Source organism: Helianthus annuus, chromosome 7 (assembly GCF_002127325.2).
Source record: "Helianthus annuus cultivar XRQ/B chromosome 7, HanXRQr2.0-SUNRISE, whole genome shotgun sequence".
NCBI classification, from domain to species: domain Eukaryota; kingdom Viridiplantae; phylum Streptophyta; class Magnoliopsida; order Asterales; family Asteraceae; genus Helianthus; species Helianthus annuus.
Genome location: NC_035439.2, coordinates 141,976,325 through 141,995,184, shown reverse-complemented (window position 1 = coordinate 141,995,184; position 18,860 = coordinate 141,976,325). Strand labels below are relative to the sequence as shown.

Here is an 18,860-nt window from a genome sequence, read left to right as displayed (position 1 = left end):
TGCTCATGGTTATTTTTGAAGTTGAAACTGTTAACGGCCAACGATGAATAGTTGAGATTATTAAAATCCAATATTCATATTTTATGTGTATGCCTAATAAGGGTGGCCATGCCCATGCCCACTGGAAATGCACATGTATTCAATTCTCGTCTACCCATAATCCTCTACTTGGGTTTGGTTTCTGGCATTTATTAATATATCAACAATCATGGGAAGAACATATTATTATGTTTTCATATTTGTAATAATAATTATTACATGTTTTAAATACATTATCTTATTTTATGATCAAAATATATATACTTATTTTGCGTAAAAAAACTTTTGGGTTGTATAGTTTTTCTGAAATCATGTTATGCCAGAAAATGAGATCAGTTAGCAAAAAAGAATAAAGATAATGTTAATGAATAATTAAGCAAAGTGGAAGATAATCTATTGAAACGGTACATATGGGCGGACTCAAGTGTTAGGTATCAAAGTCGTTAAGGATTTCTTTTATTGTTATATCAGTATCTGATTCTGTTTTTTATATGTAACATATAAAGAATGACACCGATTCATTATGCAATCGGATTCTCCTTTTTATATATAGCATATGAAAAATGACAGTATGACACCGATTCATTATATAATTATATAATCTGATTCTCTTTTTTATATGTAGCATATGAAGAATGACACCGATTCATTATACATTTAAAAAAAATCGACACCAAAATAAGCATTCTAGTTCTTAATTACGTCATTAACGATTATATCTTTCACGTTAAGCATACATAGATATGAAACAAATACGTTGTATAGCATAAAGTGAATTTATGATGCATCGAATTATGAGTTTGGTCATTTTTGCTTGGCTCTTTATGTTGTTCAGCCAAAAATAGAAGGGTGTTTTTTTAATGGATTTTATAGCATTCTTTAAATATTAAATAAAACTTATAACAAAGATATAAACTTTTATTGTTTGACACATTCTTTCTTAGCATTTCTTTAAATATTAAATAAAACTTATAACAAAGATATAAACTTTTATTGTTTGACACATCCTTTGTTTCAATTGCTGAGTGTTATGTGTATCACGTCCAATGCTTGATACAAAACTACTATCGAGTCGGGGGTCTCACTGGAGTCATATCTCTACCTCTACTGGGTAGAGGCAAGATTGTTTACATCTTACTCTTCGCAGACCTTACCTTAGCTTTGCTATTGGTAGGATTTATCGAGTATGATGATGACGACTATTGTTTGACACATGAGATATGTCGATTACGAAATACAATTAAAGATTAAAATTCACTATTTTTTAAATTATTATTATAATCATTTGATGGATTTTATTGCATTTCTTAAAATTTCATAACCACTAATTGATCATGTACAACAATTTTGAAATACAACATGATACAACCATAACATCAACACATTGTAGTAAATCTTTCTATAAACCATCACGAATTAACCATTGCACTTATTTTTACAATGTGCAAATGGAGTCGAACGACTAAATATCAAACAAGAAACTGTACGCCGTGAAGTAGTAGACAGGTATTGCCAGGCTAATGATCCGTAAATAAACTTTTAATCATAATGCCCGATTTAGTCATCGGTATTCACCAGTGACATCTACAATTAAGAATTGAAGCTCGTAAAAGTTTTCTATACTGAAGAACGCGTACATCTCATCATCAATATCAAACGATAAAGAATGCATTACCAGGAGAATATCTTCATCGGTGCCGTAGGATTTGCGAGCTTCTTCCAAGCATTTTGATGAGATCCTATCACTTTTCCTGTTTAAATATTTAGCAATGCAATAAAATACCAACATTTGTACAAAATTTTAGAGTTAATTACTGTTTTCGTCCCTGTGGTTTGTTAAAAATTCCAATTTAAGTCCATTAGTTTAAAAATTACGATTTCAGTCCCTGTGGTTTCACTTTTGTAACCATTTCAATCCATTTACTCTATTAGTACAAGGACTGAAATGGTTACGAGGTGGACTGAAATGGTTACAAAAGTGAAACCATAGGGACTGAAATCGCAATTTTTAAACTAATGGACTAAAATAGTGATTTTTGACAAACCACAGGGACGAAAATAATAATTAACTCAAAATTTTATAACACAAGAACCATAAAGTAACGGATATATGGTAACGTGTGTGTATGGGCAATGTTCAATGCATAACCAATTTTAAACAGTCGTAAGAACCATAGTTGTTGATGGCGAAGAGCGACAAGGTACCTATATGCTACATAGCGAATAGCGATAAATAGCGGATAACTATTTTATAAATAGCGATACACTAGAAAAAGAATTCAAAAATTTTATGTATATTATATCAAAATACCCTGGTATATATGCTACTTCACATGTATATTTAACAAAAAACCTAAAATCCAGCTATTTATTAGCTATATTTAATTGCTACTTATATTAAAAAATCAAAATAAATAAATAAACTGTCGCTATTATCGCTACAACCCTAAGACCACCCGTAGTGGGGTTTTTTTGGCTTTTTTCCCCCAAAAAAAGCCCAAACACGCCTTGGAACCTCCCCCGGGGGCGTTTTTTTTTGAAAAAAAAATGGTGGGGAGTCCTTTTTTAAACGCATTCACTTGTTTCTTTGGCCAATAGCATTGTTTTGATGGTTTTTTTATTTTTTATTTAATTCTATTACACCCCTTTTAACATAATGCCCCACAATGCCCACATGCTGACTGGACCGCCACCTGGCGCAAAATGTCCAAGGGTCTCCCCCTCCCACTACACATGGTCTAATAGGGAACCTAGACCTATACACTACGTAGCGCGCGATAGCGATCGCTACGCTCGCTATTGACAACTATGGCAAGAACCACATAAGACCTGTACGTAGTTATGACATGATATTGTAGGAGAAAAAAAAGAGGCGGTTATTCGGTTACATAACGGCCTTATGTATCACAAGTAAAGCGGACATGGTCACCACCACATATAAGCAGTGGCGGATATTTGATGGGGGTGCGGATGAGGTGTTCAACCATATTTTCAAGGGGTGCGGTCGGGTTTTTTGCCTAAAATATACACAAAATTTTTTTTTCAAGGGGTGCGGCCGCCCACCCTGAGCACTATGTAGGTCCGCCAATGCATATAAGTGTATACGGTTTTCACAGTTTTCTACTTAACTTTAGTTATGTGTATATATATATATATAGAGAGAGAGAGAGATACGAGGGAAGGTGAAACAATCAATTTACCTAGAGCTGGCTGGATCTCGGATCTCAAATTCGTCAGTATGAGCATCATAGCCACATATAATAACATAATGACCTATAATAATAAAAGCCATCCAACCCGTTAATTATAATCATAACTAAATAAAGAGTTAATTACTGTTTTCGTCCCTTTGGTTTGTCAAAAATCACTATTTCAGTTCATTAGTTTAAAAATTGCGATTTCAGTCCCTGTGGTTTCACTTTCGTAACCATTTCAGTCCACCTCGTAACTATTTCAGTCCTTGTACTAACAGAATAAATGGATTGAAATAGTTACGAAAGTGAAACCACATGGACTGAAATGGTTACGAGAGTGAAACCACAGGGACTGAAATCGCAATTTTTAAACTAATGGATTGAAATAGTGATTTTTGACAAACCACAGGGACGAAAACAGTAATTAACTCCTAAATAAAAGTGTAAAGTAGTTCACTTCACACCAGTATACGCTGCGGTGCCAGTATAAAAACGTGGCATACGAACATCCTCCTTCCAAGGTTGACTACAAAATTAAAAAACTCATCATAAATTAAACATTTAATTTCCACTAATAAAATCATCTTTGCATATATACGAGTTAAGTATGCACCTCAAAATGCACTGGTCGACTAAAGCGATCACAATATATTTCCCCGACAAGATAAAAAAGACGATTTCTTCTCCCTTAATCGACCTTTGCTGTCAGAGATTTAATAAGCATCAATAAAAATCAATTCGGAAAACATTAATATTTCGAAACTAAAGGTTGTACCTCGATTTTGATTCCCTCTTCTACTGATCTTTGAAATAGCATATCTACTCTGCATATATCGTTAGCCAATTGCTCCTGCAAGAACCAAAACCGTCTAGGAGTCTTGTATTGATGAAATTGAATTTCGCAGAAGGACTTTTAGAATAGAGTTAAATGCCATTTTAGTCCCTGTGGTTTGGGCCATTTTGCCAGTTTAGTCCAAAGGTTTCATTTTTAACATGTGGGTCCAAAAAGGTTTCACAGTTGCCATTTTAGTCCACTGGGTTAACTTCATCCATTTTTTCTGTTAACGAGAAGGCCAATTCGGTCATTTTATATGGCTGAATTGTCCTTTTAGTTAACAGAATTACATACAAAATGACCGAATTGGCCTTCTCGTTAACAGAAAAAATGGATGAAGTTATCCAAGTGGACGAAAATGGCAACTGTGAAACCTTTTTGGACCCACAGGTTAAAAATGAAACATTTGGACTAAACTGGCAAAATGGGCCAAACCACAGGGACTAAAATGGTATTTAACTCTTTAGAATATAAAAATTTACCTTGTAAAACTTCTCCATTGAAAAATCTGGATTAGCACCTAATGTTACGGTGAAGAATGAGAATCTAATAGAAAGCTTTTGCAATAAATATGCAAGATCTACGGTCCATATGCTACAAAACTCACAAACAATGAAGAATTCATTAGATTAAAAATCTGTATAACTATATCCACATACTTGGTTTCAAAAGACGCAAGGTGCTTAGAGGCAAAATCTTTTGGACTGAAGTGGCACGTTTCGAAAATGTTGAGGACGGAACTGGCGCAATTTTTTTTTTTTTTTGGGACTGAAGTGGCATTTTCCACCAAACCACAGGGACGAAAATGGCAGTTAACTCGTTAGTTATAACATACATAATAAATAACGTTAGGAATAGAGAGACTGCTTCCAGTGAGATGAGACCCTCGGCTCGATAGTAGCTTTGCATCAAGCCTTGGACATAAGGCACATAACACTCAGCAATTAAGACAAAGGCCGATTAGTGCATGTACTCCCTTCTCTTTCGGCTATCAACGCCACCACATGATGCATGATTAACCATCCCCCTCTTTTAACGTTATTTTCACGAAATTCGTAAAATAACGTTAAAATTAGTGCACTTTCACTTTTGTCCCCCAAGCGCCCACACATATATACATTATATGCGCATACCGCCAGCGGGGCGTTTGGATGTGTAACTAAATATATAAATCATAAAAAACAACAATCTAGAAAACCATAATTTACACAAAAAGCAACTATAACATGCCGAAGAAGATACCTAGTCGTACGACAAATCTCTTCCAGATCTTGAAGATCATACTGGTCAAGACCAAGTGTTCTCAAAACCATAAGAACACAAGCAAGACCACAATCCCAAGACCGTAACTGTTTTATATGCGGAACCTACACCCCATAAAGAAATTCACCAACTTGTAAGTAACAAAACCACCTTAAACAATATAGGAAAAATTACAAGTTTTGTCCTTTATCTTTATACCACTTTTCAGGCGGTGTCCTTTTTAACGAATGTTGACAGGCGGTGTCCTTTACTAGGTATTTTGTTGCAAGTTTAGTCCTTTACACCCAACCCAGTTAAAAAACCCTGTTAATTGTTAGGTGTAAAGGACTAAATTTGCAACAAAATACCTAGGTAAAGGACTAAACTTGCAACAAAATACCTAGTAAAGGACACCGCCTGTCAACAATTAACAGTGTTTTTTAACTGGGTTGGTTGTAAAGGACTAAACTTGCAACAAAATACCTAGTAAAGGACACCGCCTGTCAACATTCGTTAAAAAGGACACCGCCTGAAAAGTGGTATAAAGATAAAGGACAAAACTTGTAATTTTTCCAACAATATAAACAATGAACCACCAAACAAACTTACTTCAACAAAGTGCGACCGGCCCAAAACCGCCTTGTTAACATTCCCACTTTTCAGCGAGCGTTCGAAATCGTACGATTCAACCGATCTCAAATAACCGTCCTCGTCACAAACATTATCTCCTTCGAGTTTTAGCAGCTTGTTTAAAAGGATATGTATTGGCCACATCACCAAGATATGCAACTAATCTTTATTTGTACTATGATAGATTGTTTTCAACAAAAACTGTTTCCTGCATATCATTTTTTTTGTATAAATAAATTAGAAATTGGGTCAAACAAAGACTAGCAAAACTTAAAACTCCAATAAAAATTAGGCAAATTGGATTTAAATAATCCCAACTTGCTCAATTTGGCCGATAATAATCTCAACTCAGTTATTGGCCGATAATAATCCGAACTGGTGCACTTTTGGCCGATAATAGTCCGCCGTTAGAAATAGCTTAACGGAGTTAAGCTTTTTCCCGAATTACAAACCGATGTTTTATGGATTTTGATCAGAACGAGGATACGAGTTGATTGATATAAAATTGACCTCGAAATACTGCCCCAAACGACGAAAACGGTGCTTCAATTCGGGTGTTTAAACTTCCAATTAACAAAAATCAAGTCGTTTGAAGCACCATTTCGAGGTAACTTTTACATAAATCGAATCGTATCCTCGTTCTGATCAAAATCCATAAAACATCGGTTTGTAATTCGGAAAAAAGCTTAACTCCGTTAAGCTATTTTTAACGACGGACTATTATCGGCCAAAAGTGGACCAGTTCGGATTATTATCGGCCAAATTGAGCAAGTTGGGATTATTTAAATCCAATTTGCCTAAAAATTAAGTCTTGCAGAACCAAAATAAACATACTTAACCATCTGTTTGTATTCAATTACAAAAGATTGCTGCTTTCATCTACATAAATCTGTTTCTAATTTCATAACAACAATTAAAAGAAAACCCTAACCAAATGGGTGAAATTAAACTAAACTAAACCCACATGTGAAATTAATAAAAGGAAAAAAAATTAAAGTATATGAAAATAAGGAGTAAATTGGAAAATAAACAGAATTAAAGAGTTAGGGATAGAGTGGAAACCGATTTAGGATCTGAAAAAGGTTTGATTCAACTTTTGTTCCTCCAATTTCTTCCGGATTGGACCCTCCTGAATTCTTGTTGTTTGTATGATAAATAATTGTGAAAAAACCAACGTGAAATTTATGTTAATTTTTTTTAGAGTAAATTACGTTTTTGGCCTGTGCTTATATCACTTTTACTATATTAGGTCAAAATAAGAATTTTTAACATATCTGCCCTCATGGTCTCTGTAACTAACCATTTTGACCCCTAAGTCTAGAGATCATGAGGGCCAAAATGGTTGTTATAGAGATCATTGGGGCTAAAATGGTTAGACTTAGGGGCCAAAATGGTTAGTTATAGAGACTATGGGGGCAAATATGTTAAAAATTCTTATTTTTGGGTAATATAGTAAAAGTGATATAACCACAGAGGCCAAAAATGTAATTTACTCGTTTTTTATATTGATGTAATGTTATGAGATTTTTATGTATTTTCCCCCTCTTAAGAGCCTTTATTACATATTTACCCAACTTATAAAATCAAGAGTAAACTTTCGTTTTGCTTCCTATGGTTTGGTTGTTTTAATGGTTTTGCCAAAATCATTTAAAAACATACATTTTCCTCCCTGATCAATGAAGGTCATCACCATTTTACTCCTCGCCTCAGACGACATCCATTTCCAATGTTAACTAGAAGGGTATTTTGATAACTTTATAGATAAAAGTAAGGGCATTTAAGTCTTTTCAACTAAATAAATATATATATATATATATATATATATATATATATATATATGTAAGTAATATTTTTATCGCTTTCTTTTATCCCCATTCTCTCCAACCAGGCTTTCCACCAGCTTCCACCACCACTTTCCCTTACCACCTGTGTGAACCCACCACCTTCCACAACCATTTGTCGACCACCAACTGCGTGAACTGACCACTAAATGAAAACCACCACTTGCCGACAACCATCCGCCACCTATGTGAACCCACCACCAAATCGAACCCCACCACTTGCCGACCACCATCTATAGCCATCCACAACCATTCACTTACCACCATCCACAACCATTCGTCGACCACCGCCTGCGTGAACCCACCACTAAATGAAAACCACCCACCTGCAGACAACCATCCGCCAGCTATGTGAACCCACCCACCAAATCGAACCCCACCACTTGCCGGCCACCATCCATAGTCATCCACAACCATTCACTGACCACCATCCACAACCATTTGCCGACCACCATCTGCGTGAACCCAACCCTAAAAACGATTTTAACAGGGGGATATATGTAAATGACCCTAATGTAATTAACGGCGAACAGTAACGTTACTAACAACCGGGTAACAGATGTTCACGGGTCGGGTCAATTGTTGGGTGGGTTTGGTGGTTTGATTTTTATTTTGTTTGTGACAAGGAGGTCTGGCAAATGGGCCCATATGATTCGAAATTCAAAAAGGAAAGCCTTTCCGATTTGCAACGCACCTTTAATTATTTACCTAATATTTATTTCCATTAATAATAACCCTGATCCAAATATTTCATTAGGGTAGTATTTGGACATTTTTCGGGTTTCATGTTTTGGGTTTTTTTTAGACAGGGAGGTTTGGAGCTTTTCCTGGGAATAAGGTCAAGTTAGTTGGATTTGGTTTATTTTGGGTCAGGTTAGATTTTATTTTTGGCTTATGCTATAGGGTGTGGTCATGACCCTTATGACCACCATGATCTTTCATGTTAGTGTCATGTAACCCACCTTTAATCCACCATCCAAAACCACTACCATAAGGGTGTGGTCATGACCCAAACCACTAGCCACTTAGTTATTTTAATTTATTTTTGTCTAAAGAAAAAGAAAATGATTTTTTGAAAAATGGAAAGAAGGACCATGGTTGTCATGGTTTAATCCATGCAAACCATGGTGAATCAATCAAGGGGGTGGTGTAGCCTTCCATTCATGTTCCTAGGTGGCAAATCATGTCCCAACCATGACACCCGCACCATATAGCCTTACAACTTTCCACCTTTTATTTAAGGAAATCAGATTTAATAATTCCACCTAGAGGTGGCCAGCAATAATGATCCCACTTTCAAATATTGTCATTAACAGTCTCACCTTTTAAATATTGTTTTCTCACTAGACATCCGTTCCGTTAAGTTTTTTTTCCCGAATTTTCAACCTATCTTTTAGGGCTTTTGATCAGAACAAGACACAAGTCGATTGATGTAAAATTTATCTCGAAATGGTGCTCCAAACGACTTGATTTTTGTTAATCAGAAGTTTAAACACCCGACTTGAAGCACCGTGTTTGTCGTTTAGAGTACCATTTCAAGGTAATTTTTGCATTAATCGAATCGTATCATCATTTTGATCTAAAGCCGTAAAACAGCAGGTTTGAAATTCGGAAAAACAAACTTAAGAGGTCTAGTGAGAAAAAAATATTTAAAAGGTGGGACTGTGAGTAACAATTTTTAAAAGTGGAATCGTCATTAGCTAACCACCTCTAGGTATGGATGGCAATGGGTCAGGTTTGGGACGAGTTTAGGTAATCATAACCCCAAACCCGGTTAGATAAGTTTTTCCCAAACCCGTCTCAAAACCCGTCCGGTTTTTAGCGGGTAAATACCCATTAGGTATCGGGTATACCCGCGAGTTTTGGGTAAATCGGTTAATCTAAAAAACATTACTCATTTGGTATACTCTCCCAAAACCCATTGGGTAACTACTCATCAATTACATTTAGTATTATCACTATAAAAATATATTAAATAATAATAATGTATACGAAATAATATTGTAACACCCCGTGTTTTCGAATGTCAAAGTCAAAGTCAAAGTCCAAGTCAACTTTGACTTTCTTGACTATAATTAGTCTATTTTATGTTTTATTGTATTATGTGGAGTAACTGTTGTAATCAAGAAAGAATCGAAGCAATCGAATGTTTAATCGACGCGAACCGATTTACGACTGTGAATAGTAGGAAGTAACAATGCGATAAAGTTAATCGAACAATAATCAAGCTAATCAAATCATCAATCGAACTCGAATCTCGAACTATGCGAATTTGGTGTTATATTACTTGTGTGTGTGCCGTATGTGTTACCTGTGCGTGTTTACTTTATGTTTTGTGTGGTATTTAATCGAAACAATCGAAACGCAAATCGAAACTCGAGTCTCAAATCGAATGCAATCGAAATCGAATTCCGACGAATGGTAACGTAAGGATAGGGTGAAATATAGATGATTGTATGTTAGATATAGTAGTTGGGACTGAAACTAATTTGAATAGGAAACTCTATCGTACTCGTATCGTCTTCAATCGAAATCGAAATATCAAAAATCGTCGCACCGAACACTCGAACCAGGCTGTTGATCGATCAGGCTGTCAGCCGATCGAACAGCCCAGCCGATCTGACGGACTGTCCGATTGAGCAGGCTGTTCGATCGGGATGCCTGGCCGATCGGCCAGCCCTTTCCTCTTTTGGAGCCTATAAATAGGGTTGTCATTGTCATTCTTTCCACTTTTGGAAACTTTCTGACCGACCAGCTCGTGCTCCTTACCTTTTCTCAGATTTCTTCCGATTTTGGTAAGTTTTCATCCTAAATCTTGTACTTTCTTGATCAAAACATGCTCCTACACCTTTCTATCTTTCAAATCTTGATTTCTAACCGTGAAAATCATCAAGATCTAAGCATTCTAGGATGACGTCATCATGGTGTTCTTCAAGAACATCATGTTTTGGCCTTAACCTACCATGAATAGCTCGGATCTAACCGATTTCCACATAAACAAGCTAAGATATATCACGGATCTAAACATTTACATGATGTAAAGGATTGAAAGGAAGATTTCCAACTTTCTTTCAACTCTTTTACACTCAATGCCTTCAAACCGGTAGAAACAGAGCTTGAGTCAACTCACCAAACATTCTAGTGGACGAGTGGTTCAAGATTCGGACTCTATCTACGAGGTTCACCGACTTCGGGTTAAACATTAAACTGCCGTTCCGAACCGTTCACCTGCCGGACTTGGGTGATTCCTGTCCGAGCAGGGGAAACCGGTAAGAACGAAAGTTCCATGGTTCAGCTTGTTGTCAAACTACCTCAATATAACGTCAAATAATCAGAATAGCCAAGTGTTAGACGAACAGGCCGACCAGGTCAGGATGCTGGCCGAACGGTTAGGCTGTTCGAACGAACAGCCCGATCGATCGGACATGCCAGCCGATCGACCAGGCCAGCTGATCGACTAGCATATGGCCCCACACTTTGACAATTTCATGAAGTATAGTATTGAACGAGATGATGTTCGATCGAACAGCTGTTTGCCAACATTACTCCTCGGATCATGAGATACTATGCTTCAACACTTAATCGATTTTCAATTCGTTCGACGTATTGGAATGCCACCCGATCGAGCATGCTGTTCGATCGAGTATGCTGTTCGATCGAGTGACATCCAGCTGAGGACTCACAATCGAAGTGTCTAACCGATCGCTTAAGCCGGCCGATCGAACAGACCGTTCGATCGATCGACCTGAAAGGTAAGAACACTTCAGTGTTCTCAAATACTACAACGAAAACTTCAAAAGTTCAAACCATCATACACAAACACATCCTACTCAAGGGAAGAAACAACCCACTCGAACAGTCCAGCCGATCGAGCCTACCGGCCGATCGAACAGAGTGTCCGAACGAACTGTCAAGCCGAACGAACAACCCAGGGCCGTCTCCTAGAATGATGGAAAAAATTTGGGCCTCGGGCGAAAAAAAAATTGGGCCAACCCCTTATATCAAGAAACCACAATACGACGATAATTGATTGAACTTACTTAAGCGAATCTTGAGGCTCTCCAAGAATTTTTAGATAAAACTATTTGTAGCAAATACATCATCCATCAACATTCAATAGCTAAAAAATCACATATCCAAGATCCATACTAGGAATCGTGGTACCAATTTATTAACTCCACAAATAAGCATCAATATATGAGCATAAAACTATAGTATTAATTTAGATACAACTTGAATTTAATATGTAAAAATAGAATCTGAAAAGTTGAATTACAAACAACATTTATGAAACCATTAAACAAATAAAAAAAGTCAAAGTCCAACTGGTCAGCTACAAAAAATAAAATGAAAAAGGCACAAAAAATGGGAAATCTAAGAATCGAACACCAAACCTTCCGGAATTAAATTCAAAACCCACAACCCACCCAAATGGAACACTGAAATTTTATTTGATTCAGGCTCCAACTATTAATATAATATAAGTAAACAAAATTCAAATTTCGGGCCCTTTTTAATTTTGGGCCTCGGCTTTCACCCGGGCCGCCCGGCCCAATAACCAGGCCTGGAACAACCCGTTCGATCGAATCTACTGTTCGATCGACCAGGCTGTTCGACCCACTTACACTCATTTCCATTCTACGTGTTACTCATCGTTATATTATCGAACTATTCAGGCTAACCCCACTCTCAAGCGCTCCCTTCAATCCATCAATCAATCGCTGTGAGTATACTCGATCCCCTTTTGCTTTTAGCACTTTTGGGTGTTACATACGTTACTTATCAAAATCACTATCAAACACACTACTCAATTATTTGAACGCTAACCTGTAACACCCTGTGTTTTCGAATGTCAAAGTCAAAGTCAAAGTCCAAGTCAACTTTGACTTTCTCTGACTACAGATAGTCTATTTTTCAGTTTTTGTTGTATTATGTGGAGTAAGTGTTGTAACCAAGAAGAATCGAAGTAATCGGATGTTTTATCAATGCGAATCGATTTACGACTGTGAATAGTAGGAAGTAACAATGCGATAAAGTTAACTAATCTGTAATCAAACCGATCTAACTATCATCGAACTCGACTATCGAACTATACAAATTTGGTGTTATATTACTTGTGTGTGAACCTTATGTGTTACCTGTGCGTGTTTAATTCATGTTGGTGTGTTACTCGATCGAATCAATCGAAACTCGAATCGAAACTCGAAACTCAAATCGAATACAATCGAAATCGAACTACGACGAATGGTAACGTAAGGATAGGGTGAATCATAGGAGATTGTATGTTAGATATAGTAGTTGGGACTGAAAGTAATTTGAATAGGAAACTCTATTGTACTCGTAACGTCTTCAATCGAAATCGAAATACCAAAAATCGTCGCACCGAACGCTCGAACCAGGCTGTTGATCGATCAGGTTGTCAGCCGATCGAACAGCCCAGCCGATCAGACGGACTGTCCGATCGAGCAGGCTGTCCGATCGGGATGCCTGGCTGATCGGCCAGCCCTTTCCTCTTTTGGAGCCCATAAATAGGGCTGTCATTGTCACTCTTTACCACTTTTGGAAAGTTCTGACCGACCAGCTCGTGCTCCTCCTTTTTCCTCAGATTTCTTCCGATTTCGGTAAGTTTCCAACCTAAATCTTGTACTTTCTTAAACAAAACATGCTCCTACACCTTTCTATCTTTCAAATCTTAATTTCTAACCGTGAAATCATCAAGATCTAAGCATTCTAGGATGATGTCATCATGGTGTTCTTCAAGAACATCATGTCTTGGCCTCAATCCACCATGAATAGCTCGGATCTAACCGATTTCCACATAAACAAGTCGAGATCTATCAGAGATCTAAACTTTTACATGATGTAAAGGATTGAAAGGAGGATTTCCAACTTTCTTTCAACTCTTTTACACTCAATGCCTTCAAACCGGTAGAAACGGAGCTTGAGCCAACTCACTGATCATTCCAATGGTTGTGTGGTTCAAGATTCGGGTTCTATCTGCGAGGTTCACCGACTTCGGGTTAAACGTTAAACTGACGATCCGAACCGTTCACCGGCCGGACTTGGGTGATTCCTGTCCGAGCAGGAGGAACAAGTAAGAACGAAAGTGTCATAGTTCAACTCGTTGTCAAACTACCTCAACATAACATCAATTAAGCAGAACAGCCAAGTGTTAGACGAACAGGCCAACCAGGTCAGGATGCTGACCGAACGGTTAGGCTGTTCGAAAGAACAGCCCAACCGATCGGACACCTCAGCCGATCGACCAGGCCAGCCAATCGGCTAGCATGTGGCCCCACACCTTGACAAATTCATGAGGTACGGTATTGAACGAAGTAATGACCGATCGAACGACCTAATCGATTGGTAAACATTACTCTTCGGATCATGAGATACTATGCTTCAACACTTAATCGATTTTTAACTCGTTCGACGCATTGGGGTGCCACCCGATCGAACATGCTATCAAAATGAACAGGCTGTTCGATCGGATATGCTGCTCGATCGAGTGACAACCTGATGAGGACTACAACTGAAGTTCCTAACCGATCGGATAAGCCGACCGATCGAACAGACCGTTCGATCGATCGACCTGAAAGGTAAGAACACTTCAGTGTTCTCAAATGCTACAATGAAAACTTCAAAAGTTCAAACCATCAAACACAAACACATCAAAGGAAGAAACAATCCACTCGAACAGTTCAACCGATCGAGCCTACCGGCCGATCGGGCAGGCTGTCCGAACGGATTGTCCAGTCGAACGAACAACCCACCCGATCGAACCTGCCGTTCGATCGACTAGGCTGTTCGACCCACTTACACTTATCTTCATTCTATGTGTATTCATCGTTATGCTATCGAACTGTTCAGCCTAACCCTACTCTCAAGCGCTCCCTTCAATCCATCAACCAATCGCTGTGAGTATACTCGATCCCTTTTTGCTTTTAAGCACTTTTGGGTGTTACATACGTTACTTATCAAAATCACTATCGAACACACTACTCAATTATTTGACGCTAACCGATTCGCATGTATTACGTGACTAAATGAATGCTTGTTGATTGTGTTTACACGTGGAATGCTGTCTACCTGCCTTAACGACGTAGTACTATAGTTTGGACTCAGCACCCGTTCACACGGGGGTTGTTAAGGACAATTACTTGCATGGATTACGGTGGTAATCATGTATTGCGAACCGTCTCGGACGGTCAACCCGCAGTCATTGGTATCGATAGGACCATGTCGATAATTAGCATGCTTCGTTTTCCTCTGTGTACGTGCTAGGTTATGCGTAAACTATTCGAACTCTATATGCTATATCAAACTTGTATGCTCACCTTTACATTTATGTATTGACTGTATTTTAACGTATGTGACAGGTGTATAAGATGTTTGCTTGCTAGGAAAGCGAGGCTAGAATAAGGCTCTAGAGGCCCCCAACAAATAGTTGTCTGTCAGGAAAGAGCAACTAGAGCATAGTTGTCTGTAGATCTTGTCAGGCTGGGTCTTTAGGAGCATTTGAACAATATTTACGTTTTGTATTAAATTAAATCTGAGTTGTCGGAACAGAATTACTTGTTTGGATGTTATCTGTAATAATGTATTTGTTTATTCGGGATACGGTATGGGACGTATCTTTAACTGGATTATATAGATAGTTGTTATGGAAACTTCTGGACAATCTGTTTCGCTCAGTGCCACGCCCCGATGATTCCGCCATCGGTTGGGGTGTGACAGATTGGTATCAAAGCCATAACTATAGGGAATTAGGCAGGACACAACCTAGTCCGGGTCGTTGTCTTAGAGACCTAGACTATAGTTAGGAACCAACAGACCAAGCTTATGTGCTATGCCTCACTATTCTTGCTTTGCACTACACTGCTATCGCCTAATCATCTGACATCAAACAAGTAATTTGGTCGAGATTAGGTGTGAAAGCCTCAAACTCTCGACTAAATTATTTGTTTAGTCTACAATTTATTCACAAATAGGAGGAGATTATTCATCGAGAATAGGTGTGAAAACCGCAAACTCTCGACCGAATTATCTGCTCAACTTCCTCAATTTTACTAAAACAAGGAAGAAATTGCTAAGCCAGGGGTGAAACCCGAACCTTGGCAGCTTATTCCAACTTTTACTCATCTCACCAAAGCCTCGACGGACTCCAACGACCTGAACTCACAAGTATGACTTAAAGGAAACGTGTTGAATGCCCAAGAATCGAGGCAGAAACGCAATCCCGAAAGTCGAAAAGTGACGACAAGTCTATTGTGAATAGTCGAATCGCTTTGGGTAGTTAATGTCTAGTAGCCGCAGACAATCTATTACCTCGATTTTTACGTGTTTTATGTGTATTTGCCTGTTTATGTGTTTAATATTGATGTTCGCCCGATATTTTTTTGCTATCACTTCGATTAGCACACACGACTCGTACTGCTATCCTACCTCAAAACGCTAAAAGGTCTAGACGGTACTATAATACGATATACGCTATATTATACTCGACATGCTATACGATTATACGAAACTACTCGATATGATATACGAACGACACGCGAGCTTTGAATGATAGGTTTCTGTATTCTGACTGCTTCTGTGTTTAAATGTATGTGTGCTTCTGTGTTTATGTGTCTCTGTGCTCTACGTGCCTATATGTTTCTGTGATTACGTGAAACTGTGGTTATGTGCCTACGTGTTTGTGTGATGCATGTTTCGACGTGTTTCTAAGCTTTAGTAAGTAGTAGACGTGTGAGGTGAGATTCAATCACGTTGTGTTGAGTCCTGTGATGATGCCTGTTGCAGACTATGTCGTCGTCTGGATCCCGACACCATCTGACCCGCCAAGAGAAGAGAGACAAGCGTCTCGCTACTCTCATCGCCAAGAGTGTGGCAAAAGCTGTAAGCGACGCATATGAGAACGCTAGCAAATCGTCTGAAGAGTCGCGAACCAACGCTCCCAAAGATGCTAGCAAGACTGGTTTCAGCTTCAAACAGTTTAAAGCATGCGGACCCAAGGAATTCACCGGAGAGGATGGCCTTACCGCCATGTTTCAATGGTTCGATTTAGTTGAAGTCACTCTGCGCCAAAGCGGTTGTCCTGAAAATCTCCGCACCCTCAATGCTACAGGCGTTTTCCAGTCCCGAGCTCTAGACTGGTGGACGGCCGAACGAAGCAAGCGCGGAAATGATGCAGCTTATGAGCTGACTTGGGAGGAGTTAAAGGAAATTATGATGGACGAATTTTGCCCTCCCCATGAACGCCAAAAGCTGGAGGACGAGTTTTGGAACATCAAGCAGAAGGACGGAGACAACGCTGCTTTAACTGCACGCCTTAAGCAGCTCAGCATCATCTGTCCCGATCAGGTCAAGACTCCAGACATGGTCATCAAGAAGTATATTCGAGCTCTACCCGATTGTGTAGCCGACTTTGTTCACGCCGCCAAGACATCGTCAATTGAGGAGACCTACTTGCTTGCCGCCGAGATCAATGACAAGCGAGTAAAATCTGGTTTCTGGGATAAGCCATCCAAGTCTCTGCACCAAGCCACCGCCACGTCAACCGTCGACACCACCACTGCTCAACCCTCCAAGTCGTCAAGAAGGAAGAAGAAGCACAACAACAACAACTCCAGCAACAAGAATTGTGCTGTGACAACAACTGCTGCCCCTCTGCAAGCCGTACCGGCTCAGCAGCAGTCACACCACCGACAAGCTCCAGTGATCAATGCGCCGCCAGCTAAGCGCGCTTACACAGGTCCCCACCCGCTCTGCCCGACATGCTCATACCATCATCCGGTGGGAATCGCTTGTCGTTTCTGCGCCCACTGCAACCTTTACGGCCATTTCACTGCGAATTGCCGCTATGGTCCCCGTCAAGCCCCAGTTCAAGCCGCCGCTCATCAAGCTCTACTTCCAGCCCCTCAAGGTGTCACACCCCGATCTCCACGTGTCACCGGTGGGCCCGGTGTGGGGTACAGTGACGTAGTTGGCATCGTCATAGACAAACAACACAATATAATAATGCACAACGGAAGCAGAATAGATACATTTCAACTTTAATTAAAATGACATAATAAACATCATAAGTAGTTGAAACGGATCCACAGGCGGATCAAATAAAAATAAGAATAAATTGTTCAACAGTTATTTGTCGTCCGAGCTTGCGAGACTATAGTGGACGCTCTTAGGAAACAGCCAGCCTATTTCGTATAGTACCTGCACTTAACCTTTTGGGAAAAATACGTCAGTTTACACTGGTAAATACAAATCGACTGACTCATTTTGATAATGATTGAAAATTGATTTAAATGCACAAGGCATAAATACTTTTATTAACTTGGGATATTTATGCAATATAAACTTGTGAACGATTTACATGTACCCGTACTTATGGTGGCCCGGGATCTGCTGTCCGGGCTAAAGGTTAAATGACACACCACATTAAAGAGTTATACACGCCGGGTGTACGCCTACACCCCGTGCTCTGGTCGTGGCCATCTCGTAAGATAATGCCAAGGATATCCGGGACACGGTCAATAACCCCCCAAAGCCTAAAGTAAGACAAGACTGTTTAAACGAGTCGCACAAACTATTCAAGACTGTACACCCATAAGGCGCAGGATTTGTGCGCTCGATCAAGCGGTATACTATATACCGTACCCCAAGCCCGGATAGGGAAAATAAGTCAAAATGTATTTACCTGAGCAAGTATGAATCACAAACGGTAAGTGTAGGTAGCTTTTACTGGGCCTCCTAATCTGGAATAAAGGTTTATAATAACCTATTAGATTCCTAACGGGTCTTTTATTTAAGCCTAAGCTTGACCGGTTAGTTTTAAGGACGATACGGTACAAGCGCACGATTAAGCGAAAGACCGGATAGAATGTGATTTAGACCCGACAAGTTTGAATACTTGTATAATATGGGTATACTAAATACATTCTGGATTTTGAGATAAAAATGATAACGTTTGACCCGTTTCGGTCAATTTACGCAAACTAGTTATGTAAACCGAACCGAACGCAAAAAGGGCGTTACGGGTAGCCAAAAGAGTCAAATGCAAGTTCCCTGAGATAATAT

General features: G+C 39.0%; 1 protein-coding gene across 1 annotated transcript; it reads right to left on the bottom strand.

Moving 5' to 3' along the window:
- Nucleotides 1-1,308: 1,308 nt before the first annotated feature.
- Nucleotides 1,309-7,107, bottom strand: LOC110868897 (guanylyl cyclase 1). The gene is made up of 10 exons (XM_022118160.2): nt 7,003-7,107; nt 5,920-6,148; nt 5,311-5,435; nt 4,551-4,662; nt 4,009-4,083; nt 3,847-3,935; nt 3,698-3,759; nt 3,240-3,312; nt 1,715-1,790; nt 1,309-1,623 (listed from the first exon to the last, which is right to left on the bottom strand). The coding sequence occupies exons 2-10, from the start codon at nt 6,082-6,084 to the stop codon at nt 1,597-1,599; spliced, it is 804 nt and encodes a 267-aa protein (XP_021973852.1). The 5' UTR covers nt 6,085-6,148; nt 7,003-7,107; the 3' UTR covers nt 1,309-1,596.
- Nucleotides 7,108-18,860: the final 11,753 nt, after the last annotated feature.